This window comes from Camelina sativa, chromosome 11 (genome assembly GCF_030686135.1).
Source record: "Camelina sativa cultivar CO46 ecotype springtype chromosome 11, ASM3068613v1".
Classification (NCBI taxonomy): domain Eukaryota; kingdom Viridiplantae; phylum Streptophyta; class Magnoliopsida; order Brassicales; family Brassicaceae; genus Camelina; species Camelina sativa.
Window position 1 is genome coordinate 44731016 of NC_141890.1, and position 22278 is coordinate 44753293.

At 35.6% G+C, this 22278-nt stretch overlaps 4 protein-coding genes and 2 pseudogenes across 11 annotated transcripts; 3 read left to right on the forward strand and 3 right to left on the reverse strand.

Moving 5' to 3' along the window:
• Window positions 1-4: 4 nt before the first annotated feature.
• LOC104726041 (GTP-binding nuclear protein Ran-2-like) lies at window positions 5-1628 on the reverse strand. The gene is made up of 6 exons (XM_087471927.1): window positions 1535-1628; window positions 1322-1448; window positions 1092-1209; window positions 775-864; window positions 393-656; window positions 5-294 (listed from the first exon to the last, which is right to left on the reverse strand). Exons 1-6 carry the CDS (start codon window positions 1535-1537, stop codon window positions 198-200), a joined length of 699 nt encoding a protein of 232 aa, XP_087328053.1. The 5' UTR covers window positions 1538-1628; the 3' UTR covers window positions 5-197.
• A 3392-nt stretch (window positions 1629-5020) lies between these two features.
• LOC104728898 (mitogen-activated protein kinase kinase kinase 17 pseudogene) lies at window positions 5021-6616 on the reverse strand (annotated as a pseudogene). The gene has a single exon (XR_015571412.1). The product of XR_015571412.1 is annotated as a mitogen-activated protein kinase kinase kinase 17 pseudogene (transcript).
• A 2189-nt stretch (window positions 6617-8805) lies between these two features.
• On the reverse strand, window positions 8806-13045 carry LOC104726042 (uncharacterized). Of its 7 annotated transcripts, none has more exons than XM_010444813.2 (6): window positions 12645-13037; window positions 11837-11994; window positions 11495-11696; window positions 10602-11390; window positions 9136-10496; window positions 8806-9026 (listed from the first exon to the last, which is right to left on the reverse strand). In XM_010444813.2, the coding sequence occupies exons 3-6, from the start codon at window positions 11510-11512 to the stop codon at window positions 9011-9013; spliced, it is 2184 nt and encodes a 727-aa protein (XP_010443115.2). In that variant the 5' UTR covers window positions 11513-11696; window positions 11837-11994; window positions 12645-13037; the 3' UTR covers window positions 8806-9010. The 7 variants fall into 7 exon arrangements, with proteins under 7 accessions (XP_010443115.2, XP_087328056.1, XP_087328055.1 ...); XM_087471930.1 differs by having other exon boundaries at window positions 11495-11702; window positions 12645-13013; XM_087471929.1 differs by having other exon boundaries at window positions 11495-11737; window positions 12645-13013.
• Window positions 13046-15841: 2796 nt separating this feature from the next.
• LOC104726044 (stigma-specific STIG1-like protein 2 pseudogene) lies at window positions 15842-16692 on the forward strand (annotated as a pseudogene).
• Window positions 16693-17476: 784 nt separating this feature from the next.
• On the forward strand, window positions 17477-20949 carry LOC104726045 (GDP-L-galactose phosphorylase 2). Its single transcript, XM_010444817.3, has 7 exons — window positions 17477-18943; window positions 19040-19140; window positions 19235-19294; window positions 19482-19733; window positions 19819-20004; window positions 20124-20372; window positions 20458-20949. Exons 1-7 carry the CDS (start codon window positions 18829-18831, stop codon window positions 20785-20787), a joined length of 1293 nt encoding a protein of 430 aa, XP_010443119.1. The 5' UTR covers window positions 17477-18828; the 3' UTR covers window positions 20788-20949.
• A 125-nt stretch (window positions 20950-21074) lies between these two features.
• On the forward strand, window positions 21075-22259 carry LOC104731416 (uncharacterized). Its single transcript, XM_010450793.3, has 2 exons — window positions 21075-21212; window positions 21834-22259. Exon 2 carries the CDS (start codon window positions 21847-21849, stop codon window positions 22075-22077), a length of 231 nt encoding a protein of 76 aa, XP_010449095.2. The 5' UTR covers window positions 21075-21212; window positions 21834-21846; the 3' UTR covers window positions 22078-22259.
• Window positions 22260-22278: the final 19 nt, after the last annotated feature.

A 22278-nucleotide genomic window follows, 5' to 3' on the forward strand; every position in this document is an offset into this window, starting at 1 on the left:
AAAGTTTTTAGGTTGAAATGAATATATTTAAAATATAGTCACAATCTCATTCTTACATATATATTCCACAAGAACATGCAAGACTCAAACCATTGCCAAAACGAGAAGGGTTCAGCTAGACACCGGATAAATTGATCTCTTAATGACATGTTTTTATTATTATTATTATTACACATGACTCAAAGCTAAAACGACAATTAATCGAGAAGACTTTGTCTTTTATATTGAAAGGGCAGGGACTCATCATCATCAGGGACTGGCTGACTTGCCGCTTTTACGAGCTCAGCTTCAATCCTGCAAATGCACTTAAACAAGATAAATCAAAAAGGTACCCCAAACAAACAAACAACGCTCTCTAAAACATAGATCTCATAAGCTAGCTGTATACTTACATGTTCTGAGCATCAATGTCAAAGTCAATGTGCGGTTCTGGTGGAGCAAGTGCTGGTGACTCCACAAAGCAAAGCTTTTCATCTCCAGCAAGTCTTCTAGCAAGATACAAAAAGGGTTTCTCAAAGTCGCTATTGTTCTTTGTAGATATCTCATAGTACTGCAGACCCTTATGCCTGTGGAACTCAATTTGCTTCGCCTTGATTTCTCTATGGGGCCCTTCAACTTTGTTACCACACAGAACAATGGGGATGTTTCCACACGCCCTGTTTGATATATATTCAAATCCCACATTATAATTTTGAGTTCATTCTTGTTCAAGGATATAAACACACAATCATGCAAAAATTAATATATTTTCAAAAAACAACAAGTTTCTTGTACCTTCGGAGATCACGGTACCATGTATCAACGTTATAGTATGTGATCCGTGATCTGACATCAAACATGATTATCGCACATTGACCTTGGACGCTGCAAGATGATAAAATAAAGGTTACATTTCCATTTATTGAAAGATCGACGCAACTGACCAAGACCAAATCAAGATCGACCAAATTTACGAACAGGGAAATATCATAAATAATTGTCAAGATCATAGAACTACGGTTATTTGGATATATCATTATACACAAATTAATTAATGTTAGTTAAAACATATATAAACCAAGAAGTGATCGTAGGAGACTTCTATAACTTACTAGTGTGCATCCTTAAGACCACGATATTTCTCTTGTCCAGCAGTATCCCAGCATTCAAAACGGATCTTGCCACGGTTAGTGAAGAAATCTAAAGGCTGAACCTCCACACCGACAGTAGCTATAACGTCCAAAATTTTAGAAGATCAACATCAAAATGAAGTAGAGACATGAGTCACATGACCTTAGGCATTGTTTGTTTGCATTCATTACCAATCTATATAAATACTTACGTTCATAGTTCTGCTCAAATTCACCAGTCAGATGCCTCTTGACCAAGGTGGTTTTCCCGGTTCTCGCATCACCAACAATGAGAAGCTTGAAGGTTGGACACTCGACATTTTGCTGGTTAGATAAAGCCTGAAACAAACAACACAACGAATTCAGACAAGAGAAAAAAAGAAAAGATAACAAAGATACAAACAAAGGGATGATGAATTTCTCACCATCTTTTGGGAAGCACGAGAGAGCTAGAGAGAAAGAGTAAAACCTATGATGATTTGATATTTTGATGTTAGGTGGAGGTGTATGGGAGATATATTTATAAATCATTTCCTACTCTATTTTTAGACGAAAATTTGTATTAAATTATTTATGTTTATGTCATATATAACATTAATAAGAGGATAGTGTTGTTATCTTAAATTATAATCACTATTAAGTAATGTAAAAGAGATTTACCTTGTATATTTATTTTCCTCACTATTTTTAGACAAACTTTACTTTAAACTATATATGATTATAACATAAATAAATATTTAGATTTTAAAATAAGAAAGAGATAATTTGGTGTTATATCAGGGAAATCTCTTATATATTTATTTACCTCCCTATTTATAGGCGATGTTTTGCTACATTAATTTAATTATAACATAAATAAGAACATATTAGGAAAAGAATATATGGAAAGATAAATAAAATATCAATATAAAACTAAGCATGATATAAAATTTTCAATTTTGTAAAATTTATTTGAAAGAAAAAAATCTATCATATAGTATGGCAAAAATTAAATGAAAGCTTGGAAATCTATGTTAATATTTATAATTTAGTGATAAAAAAGAAAACATTAAATGGAAGTATATATATATATATAATATAAATACATGTAATATATATATATATATATATATATATAAATAAAAACAAAAAGCCTATTAATGCTAACATATAACTCCCAAAAAGATAACTTAATCATTATACTAAACGTTGTCGTTTAATGCTAACATAACACACCCAAGAAAGATGCTTGTTGAAAGGGCTTATAAATGGGCCTAGATAATGTGGCCCAATATTACATGTTAGTTTCAGGAAGTGAAAGAAAAATGTTTTTTAGGTTATATAATTTTGGTGGTGGTGGATGGGGATGTGGTGCATGCACAGTGTTTTGGAAATTGATTGTTTGAGGAAAAATATCGGTATTAAGAAGAATCCTCGAATAATTTTATTAGTTTGATTTATATGAGATGCTTCTATGAACGTTACTTAACAGTGTGAATATTTATTTTATATATAAACAGTTAGATATCTTGTTAAATTACTAACTAAATAATGTACAGCATACACAGAGAAGAGCATAACAAATTAACAACCATAGAGAAATATTAAATATATGTAGTATTAGGTTTCGTAGTTAGAAAGAAAATTTGGCCATTTTCTTTTGGCAGTATTAGCTTTTGTTCATATTAATGATATGTAAAATGGGATTAGAAGTTGAAATGGATAAGGTTAGGGTTTATACACCTACTTATGCATTCCAAGTGGAATACATGAAAGATGAACAAAACTATATTTTTTTGTAAAAAAGGTGACTAAAGATGGTGTGTATATGGTGTAGTGAGTGTGTGTGCCAACGACAACACTTCCACCTTTTCTAAAGTCAACCTTTTAAATTTTAATTCTATATATATATATATAATTCATTTACAATGGCTCTACCTTATTCTGGCAACCCAAAAAAAAATCATCAGTGTTGTCTCGTGTAATTGTAGTTTTTGATGAATTTAACAGTTGTCACCAAACCTTCTTTTATCTTGAAAAAAAAAGATTGATGTGGTTTACTCTCTTTTTGCTTATCTATAAATAAGATCGATGTTTTGACTTCGATCATTTGATGCATGAGGTCATTTTGACATCCACATAGAGTCATTGTTCACCACCGATGATTCACCAGAAACCTTTTGGACATTGAGTGGGACACTTAAAACCTACTTTTCTCTAGATAGTTTTCTTTGCTTTGTACGGTGTTTGATTAAGATATCATTCATTTAGTCAGGAATCAAACGTGTGATTACTTTTCCATTATCTCTTTTGATTTCAAAATCTTAATGACGAAATGTTCTAGTTAGAAAGTATGTCGAACATTCAAATAACTTTAGATCGAGGGTATCGATCTTCTAAATTTGTTAACAGGTTTGACTTGATGAAATCTGTTTGGTTACTTATAGTAACATGGAAAACAAGTTTGATTAAGAACTATACCTTGTTTGAGTAAAAGACAAGTTATAAAACAACAAAGTTATAACGAATACATATAAAAAAATTCGAAACTGGGACGACTTTGATTATTAATTACTAATTAATGAAAGGGCATCGACCTAGAGAATTGAGATCAATTAAAAGTCAACGTGAATGAACTTGGTCAGGAAATACCAAACTTTGCTTAGTGTGTAGAAAGTAAACGCCAACTTTGGTTATAGACCCCATAAAAAGAGTCTTATGCTTTCACATTTGAATGAAACTAACTCCTTTGCGGGTTTGGTAAACACAAAAATAATATTTAAAACTAGAAGAATATAATACTAGATAAATGTTAGACCAAACTAAAATAATTGGACTTCGTATAAAGTCAACCTCATGATGCAGAATTGTTTCCGTACTTAACTTCCTTAGCAAAAACACATATCAACCGACGACGACGACTAAGACTCCCCCTACTTACCACCTTTCAAAGTTTTAACTACCTCAAGTTTACAAGTCAATTATCATATCATAATTTATATAAGCCTTACAAGTTATACTACTTAGTTTGTATAACATCTTGTCATTCATTTTTTTAACAACTACCTTGGCAATTTCTTATGACATAGTAATAGTTTGTGAGACATATATAGTAGTATTGACGAACTCATTATTGGGTTGGGGATGAGGATTCAAGTCATCTCGTTGCCCGCTTAAACATATTACATGCCCTAAACAAACTAAAAAAAATGTTTTTTAATCTATAGAAACACTTCCTGATTTTTTTTTTGGGTTTATTTGGTTTATAAATTTTTTTTTTGGTGCCCCTTTCTAGCTTACAAATTTTTTTTGCCCCTTAACATACAAAGTTTTTTTTTTGCCTCTTTAACTTATAATTTTTTTTTTAGTACCCCTTTTATTATACGTATATGTCCCTTTAATTTATGTATCCGGGGCGATCGCACTGCGCGCCCTCCTAGTTAAGTCTTAAATTCCATTGTAGATGTCTTTTTTGACCATTGTAGATGTCTTAAATTCCAAAAATACTCGTATGTTGCATAAGCTCCAAGGGTTAGTCGACTCTTTATACATGTCGATTTAAAACCAAATATATAATTAGCAACTATCACATGATCACCTAGTTGAGGTTGTTTTAATGTTTTATATAGAATGTACTTAATTGACTATGTATTTGCAAGCAGAACTCTATGTCAATGTGTAGCAAATTATGCGACAAATGATTGGTCAATAACCGATGACTAGTCATAACTGATGACCTACGACATCATCTCTACTAGTACTGTATTTGTCAACAACTACTACCCTCAAACCTTAGATCACCTAAAATATATATAGAACATTTTTCTCATTGCCTTTTAAGAATTGAACTATATCACTTGTTGCTCCTTAGAATAATCCCCACTATACTTAAACGGCGCCGGATCGATCGATTGTAATAAGTAAATAAATCTCTAAACAAGCAAGAACTTGTAAATGTGACTAAAGAAATGAATCTTGTGATTAATATCATCATTAACTTTAGGTACAACAAAACCATCTTCAAGATGATCATAATAATATAGAATGATATCTTCTTGAAAGAGGTTATTAAAAGAGTAAAAGTAGTAATGTTGTTCTCAGGGGAATATTCCAAGAACAAGCTGTCTTCTTGATCCCAGATCCAATTCTCATCAAATCCTCCTCCCACTTCTTCCTCCTCCTCCAATGACGTTGCTTCTACGCAATTCTCATCTTCGTCTTCGTTACGTTTCTCTATCTCTGCCCTTACTTCAATCCAACCGTCCCTTTCCCATTCTGGTTCATCTCCGGCCAGTTTCTTGATCCGATCAGCCGGTACTAAAGAATCATCCCATAAGAAGTTTGTAGAATTCACAAATGGGTCTTCCTGATCAGCTCTTTTAACTAATCTGCTTCTCGAGGTTTCACATAAATCCCAAAAACCTTGATCCAACACAGTGCTAGGAGATGAAGAACTCAGACAGTTACAAGCTCCCTCGTCGTCGTCTTCCTCATCAAGAAACGGGTGTTGAAGCAATTCTTGAACGTTCCATCTCTGTTTTGGATCTTTCTTAAGACAATTCCTCAAAAAGTCTTGACCTTTATCCGATAACCAAACCGGAATCACCGGCGACTCACCGGAGAAACCAATCTTGTAAATCGCAGCAACGACGTCGTTTAACTCCGGCCAAGGACTCGACCCTGTAGCCATCTCTATCACCGTACACCCCAAAGCCCACACATCAGCTGGAAAACTCTGTTCTTCACCACGCGCTACCTCCGGAGACATAAACGCCGGTGTACCGGAAAACTCAAGATTCTCATTCTCTCCCACCACCGTTTTAGCACAGCCCAAATCTACGATCTTTGCGGTCTCTCCTCCTCCGATCATCACATTCTGGCTCTTCACATCGCAATGAACGATTCCTTGTTCGTGAAGATACGCCAAACCTTTCAGTATCTGACGAGTGTAGGATCTAATCACCGGCTCCGGTAACTTCCCGCCGGAGTTCTTGATCAAATCGTGAATACTCCCGCCGGAAACATACTCCATCTGGAGATTATACATCGACTTGTTGTCGTTCTCCGTCGTTACATTAGAGCCAATGTACTTGACTATGTAAGGAGAGCTCAACTTCGACAAAATCGACTCTTCTCTCTGCAAAAACTCCGATGAAGAAAACTCAGAGGATTTGACGGCGAATAAGTCACCGGAGATTTTGATTGCAAGTGAGACAGTAGCTATTGAGCCTCGCCCTATGATTGGTCCTCTTATCCAGCTTTGTTCCTCCATTGGAACAGAGCAAGAAAATAAAAACAGAGGAGATAGAGAGAGAAATGAACTTAGTAGAGAGAGAGAGAGAGAGAGAGAGAGAGAGAGAGAGGTTTAAAATGTTAAAGCAAAGACTTAGTGATGTGATTATTTATATATAAAACACAAAACTCACACAAAGTATATGTGTTGGTGTGTGTATAATGTAAATGTAATATGACTTTGGCATGGGGGTTTGGTGTCTTAATACAAAGTCTGAAAGATGACATTCTTTTTTTAGGTTTTATTCTAATCTTTAATTTCTTATCCTCCAATTATTAAGCACCAAAACTTTACCTTATCTTCCACTTTTTTTTAATTATAGATGATTGCTTTCTATAGATCTAATACAGCCGTTTAAGTTCAATTTCAAAATGCGAGTCGTTAAAAAAAGAAAGAAGAATAAAAGAATATGACTTGAGTGAGTTGATCATTGGTAAGTTCTCTCTTCCATTTAAAAAAATTTAACAACCATGACTTAATCATGATCTTGAATATATTAAACATGAAATAATTTGGGTATAGATCTAAACCACAGATTTATCCATAAGAAACTAATAAATAATTAGCATCATACAAAACGAATCTTTAAATTTTCAATCCATTTTATTAAATTGGGAAGAAGATCAAATTAATGAAAGTAATAATATTCATTAGTGATTTGATTATGTTCACGTCAAAGAAAAGTAGTTAATGCAGAAATGTTAAACTGTTTTTGGTTTGGTAGAATGGCACATAATTCAAGCGGAACAGTACAAAATAGTTTTGATATGGATAATTGCCCATGCATCAAAGTTTCAATCAGTTATTATCCATTAGATATACCATTCTATAAACATAATGTTTTACTTATGAAAAGTTTGTGATAAGAACTTAAAATTGATAAGTTTGATAAATATGGTATAACCAAAAACCACAAAATCCTTATCCAAGATACGTGACTAATGCATATACTCTTGTTTCAAATAATTTTGTGTTCGTGTCAATTACTAGTATCATTGTTCTTCTAATTTATTTAGTATCTAACAAAACCAAAGAAACAAATATCCCAAAGTTATACTTGTTACTACAATCAATGTATTATGACATTGGTAGATGAAGAAAATACACAAAAATTTGGTAGAGAGAGAGAGAGCTCTTTACTTTTTTTGTGACCCTTTTTAAATTTAATTTCTCAAACATTTTGTGTGGCAGAGCCAATTTGGGATGCGTATTGTGTGAATCTAACACGTGGCGAAAAAAGAGTGGAAGATGACAGCTTTGACGGCATGACGCCAGAGTGGACGGCGCCGTAACTTCGATCCACCAATCAGGGCACACAACAAAAGCCTAACGAGATTTAACAAAAAAAAAAACAGAAGTTACATAATCCGGCCACGTGGCCGAATCACAAGCTAAGTGCGGGATTAGCGTGGGGAAATAATTTATGATTGATTAAAAGAAAATTTATTTTACAAAATATTTGCTGAGGCGATTATCCATCTCTCAAATTCTACTGATTTTTATACCTAAATAATAAAAATTGAAACTCGAAAATAAAGTTTTAAGGAACTACTATTGTAAATAAAATAATTACACTTCTTATTTCTTCAGATGTAAAGTTAACAATTACACATTTCAACTTTTTCTTCGTTAATTTGGCTGTTGTTCATACGTGATTTATTCTTTGGTTGGCTTGTATCAACCGTTCCGTTGTAATTCATTTTAGAATATATAAAGGTTTGATAATTGCTGCTGTAAAGTTAAAACGTTGCATGGCAATAACAGTGTGAAAGCACTGAAACGTGAATGTGGAGCTTTATTATTATTGTGAAATGGTCTTTAATAGGAATGCAAGCTTGGGGTTATGTACAAGAAGATTCTATTAGATAAAGGTTTTTTTATAAAAGAAAAAATAAGGTGTTGGGAAAATTTATTCGCATCTCTACTTTAATTTGCTTAGAGAATACAGTTGGATTCAGATCGTTTTTGTTATTTTAAATTCTAGATTATAAATTTAAGTATATGAATCTAGCTTCTAGAGATCTTTTTTAATGAGATAATTGGGAATCAATTTTTGTTTTTTTGGGTTTAGGGTGATGGACGGGGCTAAAACAAACGCGGCTTCATACATGTGATTGGGATCTAAAGGCAAAAAAAGGTTTTGATAGCGTGAAGTGAAAAAGTTAACAAGTAAAATCACGCTATGTTTTAATAATCATAATAATACCGTTTTTTTTTTTTTTATTATTGTAAGGGTTTCTTGAACAGAGACGTTTGTTCTTCTTCCACTTTTATTATTACTCCGCTATTAGTTTGGTACATGTTTTTTCCGTTGCAAGTTTTTTGGAAACGTAAAAAGACGAATAGAGAGATTTCAAATTTTTAGGAATTTTGGTAATGCATAACGTCCGTAGCTACTTTATAGTTTCACATTCAAATGGCAAGTGTACAAGAGTGGTTTCTTTAATTTTCAAGAGTGATTTCGTGAATTCTTTAACAGAAAAAGACTAGTTTTCCGACATTTTAAAAACACGGATTAGTTTGCAAAATTGTATTTCGAAAATACATTATATTAAGTTTTCCAACTCTTCTCGTACGCATGGGCAATGTCAGCATCGGGTTTTATGAATGACCTCTATGCTTCAGATGCTCACCGACCATTTCCCCTGAAAACCGAACCAACCCAATAATCGATCAGACTATATCTTTGACATTGTCAACTTAGTAGACACCGAAATGGAACTATAGTCTTCGTTAAGTTTAAAAGATACTTACAAGGTGTCAGCTAACATGGCACGGATTTTGGCTCTTAGCTCATCCGAAACTTGAGTTGGTTCGTTTTGTGGGTACAAGATGTTATCTTCAGGGACCGCTTTAAGATCAGACTGATCTGACTTTGATACAGTCTCCTCTTCCACTGTTTTCTCATTTTTCTTTATACGTTTACTAGACTTGTGTCGATGACCATGCTCGACGTCTGAAGAGTCCTCGTGCTTGCGTCTACTGGATCTGTGTCTGTGACGATGATGTTCATCATCAGATGAATCACGATGCTTATCATGCTTCCTGGATCTCTGATAATGGCTGCTACGCTTGTCCTTGGAATAATCAACATCTTTGCTATGTTTACTAGATCTGTGTCGGCGCTCACCCTCGTTTTCAGAAGAATCATATAGCTCACGCCTATCTGAAGATTTGCTTCGTCTGTGTCTATGACGTGAACGACTGTGATACTCATCATCCGAGGAACTCTCATGCTTGTGCTTGTCCCGAGAATGTCTATCCTTCGAAGAGTATCGTGTCTTATGTTTATGCCGTTTTCTACTAGATGAATGCTTCTTCTCGGTCTTGGTTTCTTCTGTAGCTTCATCCATGCTGCTCTCTTCCCCTTCTTCTTCTCCTTGTTCCATCTTAATATCTTCATCTCTCTGTGATCTCGAGCGGTAATTTCTCTTTGATCGTCTTTCACAGTTACCATCATTTGCTAGTTTTGTCTCAGCTACAGATGCAATTGAGCTACCTTCTCTATCTTTGGCAGCTTTATCACCTAATCCAGAAATCCCGGAGTCCAACAGTTCGAGCGATACACTTTGCGACGGTACAGCTTGTTGCACTGGCTGAGCTTCGGGTTTTAACATGGCCACAAACATTTTTGCACGTTTCAATCTTTCTGCCTTCAACTTCTGCTCCTTAGACAAGCCTGCTTCAGAAGAATCAGCTTCACTAGCAACAGATGAGCCAGAGATCAACTGCCCTGTAGATTTCGTCAAATCAGGGGGGGACTTAGATGAAGGGTAACTTCCATCATTTCCGAGGCTCTGAGAAGTCTCATCCATGGGTTTGCCTGATAGAATCTCCAGCTGGGGATTCCTTATGCCTCTTCTAGCCGCTTGAAGAATAGCAGCAGCAGTATTCGCATCCACATTCACCCTCATCTGTGGTTGGACAGGCTTGAATGGTTCGTTGTGCAACTCGACCTTTGGTTTGTCACCAACCATTTTTGGCTTCTCTTTCTTGGCAGAATCATCTTGTAAAACACTCCCAAACGCATGTTTGCCATCTTTTACATCATCGTCCATCCTCTTTTGCTTCGCGTCTTCCTCTCTGGTAATGACGCCTTTGTCGCATGATTTCAACTGCAAATGAAATCAACCAACGTGTTACGTTATTAATGATAAAAGCACATGAAAACACACTAAATTTTGTAGCAGGAACATTTAGGAGCTTGAAAATAAAATTACCTCTTCGGCTTCTTGGAGAACCTTCCGATAGTATCCATGGTATACGCTAGCTGGACGTAAGAATGGAAACATCCCATATTTCACATCCTGCGCAACAAGAGTAGCCTCTAGTTCTTTACCGTTCTTTTGGATGAAGTCTACTATCTTATCAATCGCTCTTTTCATCTCAGTAGTCGGCTCCACAATCTGCAGTTCCGGCTTGGGTTTTGCCAGCATTGTAGAAGATTGCGACTTATCGGACGTCAGAAACATTTTGGTAGCGTTATCTTCTGTATTGATCTGCTTCCTCTCTACAACATTCACTGCACTGACAGAAGGATTTCTTTTTATGAAAGATGCCTGATCATTCAACGGCAGAGAATGCTTAGAGGCTGCAACTCTCTCTGTGCGAATCTTTGCAGCTCCTTTCGACCCTTCAGGTCCATTGGAATCAGCTATCTTAACACCATCATCTACTTTGGGAGACTCGTTTGTTTTAAAGTCATTTGCAGACTCTTCATTAGCATCTTCATCTTCTACAGTCCCATAAACTGAACCAAGCAATGACAAAGCTCCACCGTCCTTCTCACTTTCGTTCTTTTTCTCTTCTACAGAAGACTTTTCTGTCAAAAGCTCTTGATGATCAACAAGAAACCTGAAGTAAGGATGAAGATGGTGGTCTGGCATTAAGAACCCAAATGTTGGGTTGCCTCCTTGTTTGACTCTCAAGACGATTTCAGATTGCCCACCATGCTTGCTTACAAAGCTTGAAGTTTTGGTGATGATCTGATGTAATTTCTCAGTTGGAGGCTGAAAAATGGGAAAGAAAAATGTACAAGAAAAACAATTAGTAATATGAAAAATGATGAATGAACCTTTGGCAACTCACAGGTATATGCATATTAAAATCTCACATAAGTATCGAGAACCATAAATTGCAAATATCAGAACTGTATAGATATGCATCATCTGATGTGCACTCAGTTTCTAGGTTCTTGTAAGTCCTGAATTTCTATCATCTTAATCCCACCTGCACTGCCCCTTGTCACGGCAGCAAAAGGAAACAAGGTGCATGTGAATGACAACCTTAGACAACTCCATCTCTTCTCCGAGCATCTGAAACTTAGACATGGTAGTCCTTAGAATAACATATGCACCTTTCAGATGTTTACGTGGTCAATATCAGTTAAGTACCAAATGAGTGAGCAAAACCGGCATATTGCTAAGGGGAACAATCTGATAAAGCAGTAACTTACCAGGTTTTGAAGTAAATAATCAGGCAAGGGGAAAGGCGGGTGAAATCCAGATTCCGTATCAGCATTTTTCTGGTCATTGAAATCACTGGAGCTTCCATATGAAAAGGGGACAGCACGATAACCATCGGCATTTGCATTTGCTGATTCGTCATTCATATCTGGGGTACAAAGTGAAATAAATACGATAAATTTTCTGGATAATAATTAGAGAGTAAAGAAAAAAAAGGGAACCTAAAAAAAATTAAAATACTCTGGAAGAAAAAGTACTCCCTAAATACCTTAACTCCGTGCAACAATTTGATCTTGATAAACAGAAGAAACAGAAAACATATATTTGCAACATAAGACTTCGATCCACACGCATCAAACTAACAAATCCCATAGTTAAAGAGACCAAGCAAGCATAAAGAGTCTACGAAATTGATACGTCGATGTACTTAGAATCGACCATGGAGTACAGAGATAAGCATACAAAATGGTTTCCAAATACCTCTCTAACATGATGCACAAGTTTCAATCAGCTCACATAATATCATGAATACATAATCCAACTCGCACAAAAATATGGACCTCACTGTAAAACTAGATAGATCCATTCTCCATTTTGGCTCAACATGAATTGAAATACTGAATGATTCAATAACAAATCTCGAAATAAGGCAAACAAATCTAGATTCGGCCTAATTGTTATCAACCATCCTCTAGAACGTTTTTATGCCTCTAACATAGCTAGGTTCGAGCTTACCAGCCAACTCAATAAAAATGAAGATATATCCAGATTTTTATACTAAGTTCCTCATCCTTTTACCTTCTTCATCATCCGACGGAGATGGAGATTCCGCCGGTAAATCAAGGTAACGCTCGTGATCGAGCTCCGATTCCAAGTCAGGATCATCTGGAACCGAACGACGGCGCTTGATACGTGGAGGAGGAAGAGAAGAGAGGAGGTGACGAACATCGTAGCGGTCAATAAAGAGGCTGTTCCAGTCAACGAGCGCCGTCGGTGAGTTGACAAACGTTGCCATCGAATCGTCGTCGAAAAAAAGAGCGTGGCGGCCAACGATCTCTAGATCCATTGTGTGATTCTTCTTCCAAAGCAATGGAGATTTGTGGGAAGAGCAGGCTAGGGTCTCTGCGTATATTTGGGAATTGGATTCTCTGTTTCAAATTCGTGATTGACCGGACCCTATGAGATGACTTCAATTAGACAGAGAGATCTCTGCTCGATAAAAAACGACGTCGTATCGACGAGTTGGATGCCGTTTGTGAATACAGAAAACGACGTCGCTTGATTGAAATAGTAATAAAATTTGTTTTACCTATTCGTCCTCATAGTAATAAAATTTTATATATTTACCCCCATGATCTAAACTTCTGTAAATTGAAACCACCTAAACCTTGAGTGATTTTTGTTGTTGTGTTAATTTAACACCTCTTGTTCTTAACATGTTGCGACATTGAAAATCCCTATTCTAAGAGTGTGTAGGATTTGTTCATTCGACTCTGCTTATTTGGAACCAACTTGTGATTTTGCTCTCATATACTATAAAACCTTCTATGATCGATTATATGTAGAGTAATAATAGTATAATACCTTCCTCGATCGGTTCCTCCTACGTTCGACGGTTCGAGTCTTAATGGGTTGAAAGCAACTGTTGATGAGGGTAGAAGAAGGTATCAGTTGGATACTAGCTAGAACAAAACATCAAACATGTGACAAGCTAGAACTATTAACATGAGTCTTAAAACCAATGGGACACTAACGTTTTGGTCACTTACTATAGATTTTGGAGATTTTAAACTTATGAAGTGGTGTATTCTTGAAAAATTCCTCCTTTTGTTAATTATATACTAAACCCAATTATTAATATTAAACTAGTGAAATCTCTTGGAAATTTACAAACCAAGAAAAAGAGAATAACCAATCTCTAGTTTGAACTTTGAACAACTTTAATATGGCACATTGTTTACACGAGTTATTTCGGAAATATAATAGTAATGAATTAGTGTGTATTATAAATAAATAAATCAATAGATTTTGAAAATTATTAATGTAAAAAGGAGTTTGCGCGTGGCTTAACAGTTAATGCAACAGAAAGATATCGTAGAGAAACAATAGATTATATATATCGTGTATAGGTCGGAAGTTGACCAATAGGGCAACAAGGGAATGGTGTTTGACTTTTGTGACGTAAAGTTTGTACATTGTTTAACAAATTGGAGTAGAGAGTTGACCTCTCTTCATAGCTAGCTTAGCTTTCTTGAACTATAAACAAACAAACAACGAATCTAATATTTGTGCCTTCTGGAAGTCTTTGACCGGTTTATTCAACATTTTCCTTCGATCGTTCGATGTACAGACGATTTCATATACTGGTTTACCTATGGCCGATTTGCATATTTATATTAGTATGAGCCACTATATGGAGATATTCAAAGTTCAGTGTGATAACAAAGATAACTAATGTGATGTCAAAAAAAAAAAAAAACAAAGATAACTAATGTTTCAGAAACGGAATCTGGATTGTAAATTTATGCTTTTGCATAAAGTTAACAAACCAAGTTGTATTAGTTTAAATGGTCATCATCGTAACTAAGGGACATCATGGATCGTATTCCACTATGCATATGTTTGTATATTAGAAATCATGGTCTTCCTACTCAAAATCAGCTTATGATTTCTAATAATTAGAAATCATCGTAACTTAACCATTTCTTATTATCTATTAGTTTCTAATAGTTTGTTCATTGCATTTGAAAGTGGAACTCTTCCCAATTATGTTTAAAGTTGTTTTTTCCTTTTTTCTTTTTGCCTAGTAACATAGTCCTGCAGAGACTAATCTATATTTTGAAATTTGAATTAAGATCTTTTATTTGATTGAAATATATTCTTGCATCGTATCATATTTGTACTTTGTTACACATTAAAACGATGCGATTACCCATCAAATTTATTACTTGCTGTCGATTGATATGAACACAAGGTTGGTACTGGCTCGCTCTTGTTTCTAAAATTAATTTAAAAGTACTAGTTTCTAACTTACATAATCGTTTGAATATTACATCGTTACAAATATCAATGTAAGAATGGTCTCTCATTTTATTAAATCATATAAGCGTGGTTGATTGGGCGTATGCGAGGGTCGAATGTTAGAATTCAAGTTAAAGCAAGTGCCTATTAGTGGATGTATAGCTTCAAGTTGCTTCATTTGGAAATATAAATTAGTGGTTCGTGGTTTCCACGACAAATGAAATCAACAAGTAAATTTTGTTTCTAAATAATAAACAAACAAAACTGTAATATAAAAAAATGGACGCCTTTGCTTCTCCTTGCATCTCGCCTGAATCGTCTCGGACCGGCCCATGAGGGCTAGGCGATGGATTCATTCAGTCATGGTTTGTCACGCAAACGCAATTTGTATTTTACCCATCTCTTTCTCTTTTTGTATGTTGACATTAGAATTTGCAGTTCGTTTTTCACTAACTTGATTACATTATATAATAAGAAAACTCTCGTAAAAATACATAATCGAACTCTTTATAAGTGTTAACACATTCTGATCAACAAAGTAAATTATGAAAAATTAGCGTCAGTAAACCGAGAATGAATTTGAATGTTCACACCACAAGTAACTTGTATAACCAAATGCTACATGACTGGATTATAATTAGTAAGAGGGGATGTCTAAAACTAATATGTTTTGATTTTGTTGGTTATGAATTAATATTTTAATTACGTAGAATACACATAGTTTTTTTATATTCTATGTTATATACGCGTATATACACACCCCGACGTAAGCAAATAAGCATGTGCATGTACATGCGCATAAAAATAATTTATTACTGAAATGATAAGGAAAAAAACGCCTCTCCCCAAGAAAAGATCGATCGCTTGAAACCTTACTTAACCTTTTTGACCACATTTCACGCGTCAACTCGTCTCGATCACAACTATAAACTGTAAGTCCACCCTCTTCTCAATTCTTCACAACTCAATCTCTCTCTCTGTCCCCAAATCTCTTCCTCTTTCTCTACATTCACATAAACGAAATATATATAAAAGAAGAAGAAGAAAAAGGAGGACACAAAGGAAAGAAGATCAGAACAATCTCTCTCGCTCTAACTCACAAACACTCATAGATCAAGAGAAATGGCCCACTTCATGAAGCTACTCGTGACAATTGCATTGACAACCGTAGTCACAATCGCCATCATCACCACCAACTACCACGACGACCGCAACATTTGCTCTCGAAGACCCTTTCAAGGATCTTACACCGCCAGGAGCGGTTAAGATCAGACCGAGTCGGTTCTTGGCAGAGAAAGTCGACCAGGGTCAAGGACCAAAACCTCGTAACCCAAATGCAGCTGATCATTGCCACAAGGACAATGAAATCTGCAGCAGCAGCTATTACAGCACCGGAGCAAACGCTACAATGGCTTGTTGCAACAACAAGTGTATGGATTTATCAACCGACGACAAAAACTGCGGTGCGTGTAAGACCAAATGCAAGTTCGGACAAACATGCTGTCGCGGTCAGTGCGTTTACGTAGCTTACGATAAACGCCATTGCGGTGAGTGTAACCATCGTTGCGATAACGGCGAGTACTGCGTCTACGGTCTCTGTAACTACGCGTGATGAATCAATCATTCACTCACGCCAAAACGTAAAAAAAAAAAAAAAAAAAAGATTTTAAGTAAAAATTATACGGATGATTTATTTACATGGACGATGATTAAAGAAAGGTCGGTCCAATTAATTATTTACTTAATAATTAATTAAAGTATTGTGTGTGTATTTTTGGATTCCCATAATGTTTTGAGGGGTATATAAAGGAGATTATTTTTTCTATTTCTAATGTCTACAAATAAAGTGGAACATCCTCGTTCCAATACTACAGCTGTTTTATTAAGGTTTATAAGAGTGTATAAAATATACACTCCATCAATAATTTCGTGAACAATGTTTTTTTATACGTATAATACATAAAATAAAATCTCTTTCCTCATACCAAATTGGTCCCCAAATCTATTAGCAAACATATGTTCCAATTGGTATAATGCAAGAATACTGAATGGAAATTCAAAATAAATCTATTACAACGAAATCTGAAAAATTAAAGAATAAAGAATTAAAGATAGAAGATTTTTTTTTTTTGGATCCATTCCTCTGCTTTTCAATTAGGGTTTCTTTAAATCATGAGTAGAATTTTAATATTGTAAATAGTAAAGATTAAACGGAATAGTGATAAATACATTATTCTTTCGAAATTCTCATTTTTGAAAAGATGACTTCAGTAACTTTTTGCACAACAAACTTACCAAAAAAAGAAATTTATCTTGGAGCATATTAAAAAAAAAAGTTATTTTTGTGCTTTTTTCGTTGATATGGTTATTTTTGGTATAATGTACTTTGAAATTGGGTACTACTATATACAGACTGTAAGAGCATGTGCATCAGCGTATTTCCACACCGTCCCACATAATTAAAATTTTAAATTTAAATCAAAATGAATGAAATATGGAAGAAACGTATCTACAAACGGGACGTATTTTCGTCCGTCCTTCATAACACGTGGCGGCATGTTATTGGTTGTTGTCGTTTGGATAGGGTGAACCCAAAAAATCGTGGTCTCGAGTCATTTGTTTTCTCTCCGTCTCTCTTTCTTTACTCTCTCTCGACGGCGATTTGATTCCGAAGGCCGATCTCCTTGAAAATTGGCTGAAGCAAAGACAAATCTGTCGTCAATTTCCTCACGCCGGTTGCAATAGAAAGAGGTTTGTGTTCTAACTTCGTTTCCGATGGTAGATGATTTAGTTTTTTTGATGTATTATCTTTTTTGGGTTTAAGGCAATTATTTATGTGATTCGATAGATTTATCTCTGAGTTTTGATTCGATTGTTGACTATCTGTGTTTATGTATATGTTCTCTCTGATTTTAATTTCGATTTAGGGTTTCGTAATATGTTTTGGATTTCGATTTAGGGTTTCGATTTAGGGATTTGATTTAGTTTTTAGGGGTTCGATTTAGTTTTTAGGGGTTCGATTTAGTTTTTAGGGTTTCGATTTAGTTTCTCTCTGATTTTAGTTTCTGATTTTACGACTATCTTAAAATTGGTTCTAATTCTACGAAATTTATTTGGGGATGCAGATTTCAAAGGATAAAGTTTGTTGCAAATAATTAATTTTTTAAATTAAAAATACTATTATTTTTTTTAGGGAACCAACTGTGAGGGACACCAATACTCATAAGAAACTCTCAAAATAAAATTAATATATTTGAAGGATCAAAATTTGTCCTATGCACATGCTCTAAATATATTCCAATGGCGTCCTTGTTAAAGTCATAGGTTGACTTATCTGGACCAACTCCATATGGATAGCAACCCAACGGGTCAAAAAAGTGACAAATCGGGTCAAAATAAAAAACCTCAGAGATGAGAGAAGAGATCTAAAAACCCCCGTGGACATATACATACATCATCTTCCTACTCACAACAAAACCCACACGTCCAAATCACTACCTCAAATCTCTCTCTCTCTCTCTCACACACACAGACACACATCAAACACATGAATCTAGCAGTCTTTTCTGGTTTAACTCATCTACCTTCTTATATAAATATCAGAAAGAGTGATTAAAACCCACATCGAAAAATCTTTCCTTTTTTTTTTTTTTTTGATTTCCTTCTCCGGCGAATTTCCGGGGTAATAGATCATCGTTAATCACGGCTATACACGGGATAAAGTCACGGCCTTTGAGCTTTCCTGTCCAACGAAAGGGTTTTTTAATCGTAACTAATCCTTTGCCTCACGGAGGACGTGGAGCTCTGCCGTCTGAAGGCGGCAGTCCTTCCGATCTCCTCTTCCTTGCCGGAGGCGGTTTCTTGCAGTCATCGCTAACCCTAACCCTCTTTTCCTTTTTCTAATTAGTTCTTCTTAATCCTGTATAAATCTGTTACCAACGAGATTCGAAAATTTGTGAGAATGTTGTTGAAGATCAAAAGAGTTCCAACGGTTGTGTCGAATTATCAGAAAGATGATGAGACGGTGGAGGAAGGTGGGTGTGGTCGGAACTGCTTGAGCAAGTGTTGTATCGATGGTACATTCTTAGAGCTGGAACAGTGCTTCTTTTGTCTGAGATATTTGAATTCATCGATTATTAAGAACAAAAGCACTAAGCTTTGTTTGTTTTCAGGGGCAACACTTCCTTTGTATTCCTGCAAGAATCTTAATAAATCCATCGGAGAGAAGTCAGAATCTCCGGTGAAGTTTCTCGAATCCTTAGTTCTTGGAGAGGTAATGGTTTTAGATACATGGTAAAAAGCTCTCAGTTTTGCTAACCAATTCGTTTATTGTTTGAGTAATGTATCTAATGCCTTATGTTTTCTAGTGGGAAGATCGTTTCCAACGAGGACTTTTTCGCTATGATGTCACTGCCTGCGTAACCAAGGTATTATTGTCTCTTTGATTTATGGTTGATTGATTTACTTTTAGTGCCAGTTCTGTTTAATGTTTACTTGAGCTATAGCATTAAGTGTCAGTTTTCACACTGTTGATGTTTACTTCGAGCTGAAGAATCGAGTTTCTGTTTCACATTGTTGACGTTTGATGGGTTGCTGTTAAATTGGTAACAATAGGTTATACCGGGGAAGTATGGTTTCATTGCGCAGCTAAACGAAGGTCGTCATCTCAAGAAGAGACCAACCGAGTTCCGTGTTGACAAAGTTCTTCAACCATTTGATGGAAACAAATTCAATTTCACTAAAGTTGGTCAAGAAGAGTTGCTTTTCCAGTTTGAAGCTAGCAATGATGACAATGATAGCGGAATCCAGTTATTTCCGAGTATACCTCTAGATGCAGATAATTCTCCAAGCGTCGTTGCAATCAATGTAAGGGATTGTTGCTTTTAGAAGTAGTTTCTTTTTTGCTGATGTGAATTGTCTAACCATTGAACTCGAAATTCTTATAAAACAGGTGAGTCCGATTGAGTATGGACACGTGTTGCTGATTCCTCGCGTTCTTGATTGCTTGCCTCAAAGGATTGATCAAAAAAGCCTTTTGCTTGCTCTTCAAATGGCTACTGAAGCCGCTAATCCGTATTTCCGACTTGGATACAACAGTTTAGGTGCCTTTGCTACCATCAACCATCTTCACTTTCAGGTAAACCGAATCATATGGATTGGTTTATAACCAACCGGTTTAAGGGTAATGCAAATAAAATAGAATGGCTCAACCTCAGAGAGTTGTGATATTTATGGAGATTTTTTTTCTTGTAACAGGCTTACTATATGGCAATGCAATTCCCGATCGAGAAAGCTTCTTCCTTGAAGATCACTAGCACCAATGATGGCGTCAAAATCTCAAAACTCTTGAATTACCCTGTAAGAGGTCTTCTCTTTGAAGGGGGAAACTCTATTAAAGATCTCTCTGATACTGTATCAGATGCCTCCGTATGTCTTCAGAACAACAACATTCCTTTCAACATTCTCATCTCTGATTCTGGAAGACAAATCTTCCTGCTCCCTCAGGTTAGATCTTCAAAACATTATTATAAGAAAAAACTCGATATTGACTTTCAAAAGAAGAGCTGTTTAAAGATTATATGATTTGCAGTGCTACGCAGAGAAACAAGCTCTAGGGGAAGTCTGTTCGGAGTTGTTGGATACGCAAGTGAATCCAGCGGTTTGGGAGATGAGTGGACACATGGTATTGAAGAGGAAAGACGACTACGAAGAAGCGTCAGAAGAGAAAGCATGGAGGTTACTAGCTGAAGTTTCTTTATCAGAAGAGAGATTCAAAGAAGTAAACACTATGATCTTTGAGGCAATCGGTTTAAGTAGTCATGAAGTAGCTGAAGAAGAAGAAGAAGAGCAGAGTTCGATGAATAATGGCTTCATAAGAGTGCATTGTCCTTCAGTGAAAGAAGAAGAGGCTTGTATCTAATTGTGGCGCTTTTTAACTAAAGCAAAAACAAAACTCTGTTCCTAAGTAATTTGCAAACTTGTGTTTGACATTTATGGTTTTATTTACTCTGTTCTTTTCTTATTGGCTTTGTTAAGCTTTGGTCGTGACTCGTCCAGATTATATAATGCATTCGCTTCAACAGACGATCACAAATATGTTCTCAATAATTCAGTTTACTCTTAAAGATAAGACAGACACAGAGAAGAAAACAACCAAATTGCAAATACAATTAAATAAATCTAAATTTCATAAAACTTGTTCCTTCAAACCCTCTAGAAGAGGAAGAAGGTTTCGTAACCCTTTGTTTTTTGGCTTTAATCAGATCGACACTTTCCTTTGCCATCACCGGAGCTCTGAGATACGTCGAACAACTCCATATCTCTCAAGCTTTTAGCTTTACTCGCGTAAGCGCTTCGTCACCTCTCTGTCTCCCTGTCTCTGTCTCTATATATGTGATATACATTTGTCTGTCGTCTTCATTTCACTGATCTGGGTTCAACTTTTGCTTTATTCATTCTTTAGATGTTTTCTAGAAGTTGTTTCCTTTCTCGTTTGATTTTAGCTTAACCACTCATCTTGATGAAAAAAGAAGCTAATTCTGTTTTCTGGGTTCTGTTGAGTTTAAAGCCGTCGAGGTTGTGTATTCATTTTATTGAGTAAGGAAACGCCTGGAACGTGTTCGATAAAATGCCTATTAGAAATTAGGTACTTTACCACTGCAGATTTTTATATGAATTCAACTTGTTTTCGTGTGTGTAGCTTATAGGGTAAAGATATCAGATCCTTGTTAAGCCAATTCTGTAATTTAGATCATGGTAGTGACTGGTGATGCAAAGTTTGTTATATGGGGCATTTCAATCGTTTACATATGGACATTGCTTGGTTTATGAATCTTTTCATAAGCCTCAAGAATGTTCATATATTTGCTTTGCTCATTTAGAGATTCATTGATTGCTTTAGAGGATGGGTGGATCTAAAGATAACTGAAGAAGGAATGGTTTTTTTTTTGTTTGTTTGGTTTGTAGAGTTTGTTGGACAATGAAGAAAGGATTGCACCCACAGATGCAATGGATCTCTTATGTAACACAGAGTGGTAGATTGATGCACGTGATGATGACAAGAATCCACCATGTTGGCAAAGTCTATCACTTTGGAGCTAAGCGTCAAATGGCTCAAAGCATTGGTCAGATTGCCAAGTTCAAGCGTAGGTTTAACGAGCAAGAGGCAGAAGCAGCCGAAGAGAACAACCACGAGAATCAGAAGAAGTAGCTGTAGTCCCAACTCTTTTATTCCCTTCCCTTACCTTTCTTCAAAAACCAATGCGAACAAGCTTTTAGACTATATTCATTTACTTTTAGGCAACTATTGAATCTTGTTTTGCTTCAAGTGATTCATTTTCACTGTTCTGAACTCTCTCTCTTTCGTCAATAAAGAACCTATCTTGTTCCCTTTTTGCAATGGATGTTAATA

Excerpts from the sequence above, each read along its gene's own strand:
- LOC104726042 (XM_010444809.3), bottom strand. The coding sequence starts at position 12,912 with ATGGATCTAGAGATCGTTGGCCGCCACGCTCTTTTTTTCGACGACGAT. Across the intron at positions 11,995-12,644 it reads TCCGTCGGATGATGAAGAAG|ATATGAATGACGAATCAGCA; the intron begins GTAAAAGGATGA and ends TTTGTACCCCAG. Across the intron at positions 10,497-10,601 it reads TTCTCCAAGAAGCCGAAGAG|TTGAAATCATGCGACAAAGG; the intron begins GTAATTTTATTT and ends TTTCATTTGCAG.
- LOC104731416 (XM_010450793.3), top strand. The coding sequence starts at position 21,847 with ATGAAGAAAGGATTGCACCCACAGATGCAATGGATCTCTTATGTAACA.
- LOC104726041 (XM_087471927.1), bottom strand. Across the intron at positions 1,210-1,321 it reads ATTTGAGCAGAACTATGAAC|CTACTGTCGGTGTGGAGGTT; the intron begins GTAAGTATTTAT and ends TGGACGTTATAG. Across the intron at positions 865-1,091 it reads GGTCTTAAGGATGCACACTA|CGTCCAAGGTCAATGTGCGA; the intron begins GTAAGTTATAGA and ends ATCATCTTGCAG.
- LOC104726045 (XM_010444817.3), top strand. The coding sequence starts at position 18,829 with ATGTTGTTGAAGATCAAAAGAGTTCCAACGGTTGTGTCGAATTATCAG. Across the intron at positions 19,295-19,481 it reads TCACTGCCTGCGTAACCAAG|GTTATACCGGGGAAGTATGG; the intron begins GTATTATTGTCT and ends TGGTAACAATAG. Across the intron at positions 20,373-20,457 it reads AAATCTTCCTGCTCCCTCAG|TGCTACGCAGAGAAACAAGC; the intron begins GTTAGATCTTCA and ends TATGATTTGCAG.